Raw genomic sequence first — 4,535 nt, 5'->3', positions numbered from 1 at the left:
AAATTTATTTGATTGATAATTTGGTGGATCTGTTCATATATCATTACCAACCCCAGCATTTGAAAAGCTGGTATACGGGATTGGAATGCGTCATTTCCGAAAAGTAAAGTGATATTTTCATCAGGGGGAGTAAGATACGCGCTGCACTCTTTTTTCCTTAGCTGAGGTTTTATCTCACTGGGTTTTCCTAGCAAGGTTTTTAACGAGGCAGCAAACGATGCATATTACAAGATATGAGTACTCTTTTTCCTTCACTAAGATTTTTTTTCCCACATGGTTTTTCTTAGTAAGGTTTTAACGAGGCACATTATCTATAGACATCCAAGGGGGACTTCTATGAAATATTATATTATATAGTGGATGTCTATAACTCCTAAAGAAGTTACTCCCACTACTCTTCTCCATTAACCTCCCATTACTTCTTACCATTATAGTTATAACTCTCACACCTCCATGATCTCAATAGTTAATATACCTGTTCATGACATCCCTTTGTATTACCTAAATATCATCCTATAAATACAAGGTTTGGGCATCATATTGTATACACTTAAATACATGAAAAAAGTAAGAACCTCTCATCTATCATCTCTCATCTCTTTCTATCTGTATCTCTTAGCTTTTTTTTTTTTGTAAGTTTCTTAACCTCTACTATAATCTTTATGACTTATGCAGTCGAAGTAAAAATTCTACTAAAAAGTTACTACCTATTATGGACGACGTAGCCTAAAGTGGCCTAATCGAAGAAGATTGGTTAGCTATCATTAACGTAAGTGGTGACGTAGTCCCCACTAGAAACCAATGCCTTCAATGATTATTAATATTTCCTCCAATCTTGTCTTACTTTTTGTGGGCGTGCGAGCAAAGAACAGAAGTACAGCCTCTCTTTTTTGTGTTTCAAATGTCAGGACCTCAACGTCTCAAGAATCCACCAACTCTCAACTCAGCTTCTGGAGCTGGGAATATACAAGATATTGGAGGGCTCAACAGCTATGTTACTGAACCTCTTGACTCCAAGCTTGCCATTCTTCTCATTTCTGATGTATTTGGTAAACATCAACTTTTCTTGATATATATAGTTACTACTAGTGTTTGCTGTTTCTTTTCCCTAATTAGATAATATTAGTTGATTGAATCCTCTCCAGTAGCTATAAAGAAATATTGGATCCTTTCCCTATAAGTGGAGTGTGGAGAAGCATTCTAAGCAAGCTTGTTTATATCTTTTCAAAAACAAAGATGGTAACTTGTTGGTTTATTTAGCTATTAATTCTTATCTGTGTAATTGGTTTTGTAGGATATGAAGCTCCACTTTTGAGGTAAATACTGGCTGAAATTTATACTTTCCTTTTTTTAGATTTTCATGTAGCATTGATTTATGTTACAAATCAATGCTATCAAATAGATTTGCTTTTAAATGACCTGATTGCGTATTGTTATACCGTCAGTGAGTTTAAGTCTTTTGGGAATGCTTGCATAACCAATGAGGGATAGGTGTTGTAATCTCTAGTTTGAGTAACAATCATAAGGATAAATAAACCTTTGGACTTCCATAAATCGGATGATATCTCAATATTCTGCTTCTGTTTGGGTAATTTAGGAAGCTAGCAGATAAAGTTGCAGCTGCAGGGTACTTGGTGATTGTTCCTGATTTCTTCTATGGTGAACCTCTAGACCGCGAGAAACATGACATACAGACATGGTTGAAAGATCATGGCGCGGTTAGTCTCATTCTATGTGAACTTCTTTATTTCAAAGAACATGAGGGAATTCCTGAATAAAGATGCCAATTGCTGCAACACTTGAAACTATTTACTTAACTTTGCAGAAATGCGAATATTGATGAATCTGTAATAGTAATGTGTCTTGGAGATAAATAGCTTTTGTGTATAAGTTAAGGTATTTTTTTTAAGGACATTGAGTTGGTTCTTACATCTTTTAGGACAAAGGATGTGAAGATGCTAAAGCAGTGGTTGAATCTTTGAAAAGTAAAGGTGTTTCTTCCATAGGAGCAGCAGGCTTTTGCTGGGGAGGTGAGACAAATGTGTTGTTTTTTACATATCTTTAGCTTTACTTTAATAGAAAAGGAGATTCATGGACTCCTTATTTTGCTTCAGGAATGGTAGTTTCTAAATTGGCAAAACATGAGAATAGTATTGGGGCTGCAGTTATCTTGCATCCTGGTCCTATAACAGTTGATGAGATAAATGGTAACTTTATACATCTCTCATTTCTCCTGTATTGTTATATCTTCGATGACTTTTGGAGCTGATAAATAATGTTGTATTTTTCAGAGGTAAAAGTTCCAATTGCAATATTAGCAGCTGAGCATGACCATATATTTCCGCCTGACCAAGCGAAGCAGCTAGGCGATGCTTTATCTGCAAAATCCGAGGTAATGTGGTATCTCTTAAAGCATTTAGGTTTGTTAAATGGGTTGAAGAAGATCATTATATGCAATAAATTAACTACATTACAATAAAGAATGGTAGAATAGGATAATTTGTCATTATCACTGTCCCATTGATATAGTTCAATATCAAAAAAGGATGAAATATATATTAAAATCATCTGTATTTTCTAAAGGGAAACTAACTTTTCTTTTTTATGTAAACCTTACGAAGCAAATAGCATTTCCTATTGATTTGTCCCCTGGACTGGACCTATTCTGATTCTGAATTATCCGTCGCTACGCTGTTCCCAAGGACTAAGGGGGACTAATAACTGTTACCTATTGTGCAGATTGAGAGCTTTGTGAAGATATTTCCTGGAGTTCAACATGGATGGACAGTTCGATACAACGTTGAGGATGAATCGTCTGTCAAAGCTGCAGAAGAGTCTCACTCAGATATGTTAAACTGGTTTATCAAGTTCATCAAGTGAACAAGAAAGAACTAGAATTGAAACATCATTTTCAGGAAAGGAGATTTTTATAAGTCCTCAAATAAACTGAGAATATGTCACAATCATAAAGTACACTGCATTTGCTGATATGCAGTGTTAATCTGCAATGAAATAAGGATCATGTTTGTTTGGTTTTAACTTATGATGCATATTTCTCTCAAACCCGTTTTTATGTCTAAAAATCTAAGGGCGTTCTAGTGAACATTATGCGCTTGTCACACAACATTCCTTAGAGAAAGAGTCAAACGGCGGACAGTGGCTAGGAGAAACGAAGATTCGCTAATTCAGAATAAATAGGCTCGCTCCGTTTCCATGTTTTTGTTTCAGTTGCATTCTATCTCATCGTATCACATTCTGTTTTGCAAGACTAGAAAATCAAAATTCACATAATCGAGATCTTTTAAAAACTTTTGAAAAGAGCATGCCTCTTTAAATTTGTTGAACGGTGTTTTTACTAATTGGAATCCTACAACCAACCACGGGCAGAGCTAGGTGGGTGGAAGGGGGTTCAGTTGAACCCCTTTCGCCGATACATTGTATCTATAAGGTTAAATTAGGTCCGGGGAAGGGCCGGACTACAAGGATCTATTATACGCAGCCTTACCCTGCATTTCTGCAAGTGGCTGTTTATATATACATATATATATATATATATATATATATATATGTATATATATATTAGGTGTTGAATCACCTTAGCTTCTTTGCTTTTTTACTTTTTTTACTTTGCTGAAAATTCTGTTTCCGCTTTAAGCCTGAGAATCTTTATTCAGGACATCCACATGAACGCTGACAACTTGAACAAATGCGTATATCAAAATGACTAAAGCAGAAGATGTTCTCTCCCAGTATTTTGTGCTTTCTGCATCATTAAGTACAAGATATCTACCAGAATACTTAATGAATCACAAACTGGGTAATTTTGTTGCAATCGGATGACCTCCTCAGTCAGTAGACATTATGCAACTTTACACATTTTTACTTATTGGAGTTATCTAATGATATCTTTTAAACTTGTACTAGTCACCCTAAGCTTTGATTTCATTCACCTTTAACATGACTCATTAATTTCAAGGCAATTATTAAATAAACCAGCAATTTACATGTTAAGTCTCCTTTACTCAACCAATCCCATTATTCATTAATTGAGACTATAGTCAAAACACTGATCATCATTACTCAAAATCGAAATTGTTGAAACTATCCTTTTTGAGTGGAAGTGAATATTGGAGCAACGTAAAATTGTCTTCATGTGACCAATAGGTGTCACAGGTCGAGCCGTAAAATTATCCACTGATGTTTGTCTCAAAATAGGCTATCTACATTACACCCCATTGGAGTGCGCCTCTTACTGAATCCAGCATGTACGCGGAATACTTCTGTTTGCTCAAAAGTTATCTCATATCTTATGAGTGCAAAACAATACAAATAATCACGGGAAAATCATAGCAAATCGTAATAATCCATTGGACCAAATGAAAGAACAAAAAATAGTACTCAGAATTAGGGGAGAAACATTAAAAGCCTTTATTGATAATATTTGTTTGGTCTGCCTCTCCATGAAGAGGTTCAGAGCCTTACAATGGTGTTTTTCTCTTCCCATAAGATGGGTATATTTTTTTCCTCTCTCTCCT

General features: G+C 35.2%; 1 protein-coding gene across 1 annotated transcript; it reads left to right on the top strand.

Annotated features, from left to right (window-relative positions):
• LOC109232214 (endo-1,3;1,4-beta-D-glucanase-like) lies at positions 836–3,049 on the top strand. The gene is made up of 7 exons (XM_019397898.1): positions 836–1,049; positions 1,295–1,316; positions 1,598–1,718; positions 1,940–2,030; positions 2,115–2,207; positions 2,292–2,392; positions 2,740–3,049. Exons 1-7 carry the CDS (start codon positions 902–904, stop codon positions 2,878–2,880), a joined length of 717 nt encoding a protein of 238 aa, XP_019253443.1. The 5' UTR covers positions 836–901; the 3' UTR covers positions 2,881–3,049.

This window comes from Nicotiana attenuata, chromosome 9 (genome assembly GCF_001879085.1).
Source record: "Nicotiana attenuata strain UT chromosome 9, NIATTr2, whole genome shotgun sequence".
In the NCBI taxonomy this organism is placed as follows: domain Eukaryota; kingdom Viridiplantae; phylum Streptophyta; class Magnoliopsida; order Solanales; family Solanaceae; genus Nicotiana; species Nicotiana attenuata.
The sequence above is the reverse complement of the archived record's forward strand: the minus strand, read 5'-3'. Positions and strand labels throughout refer to the sequence as shown.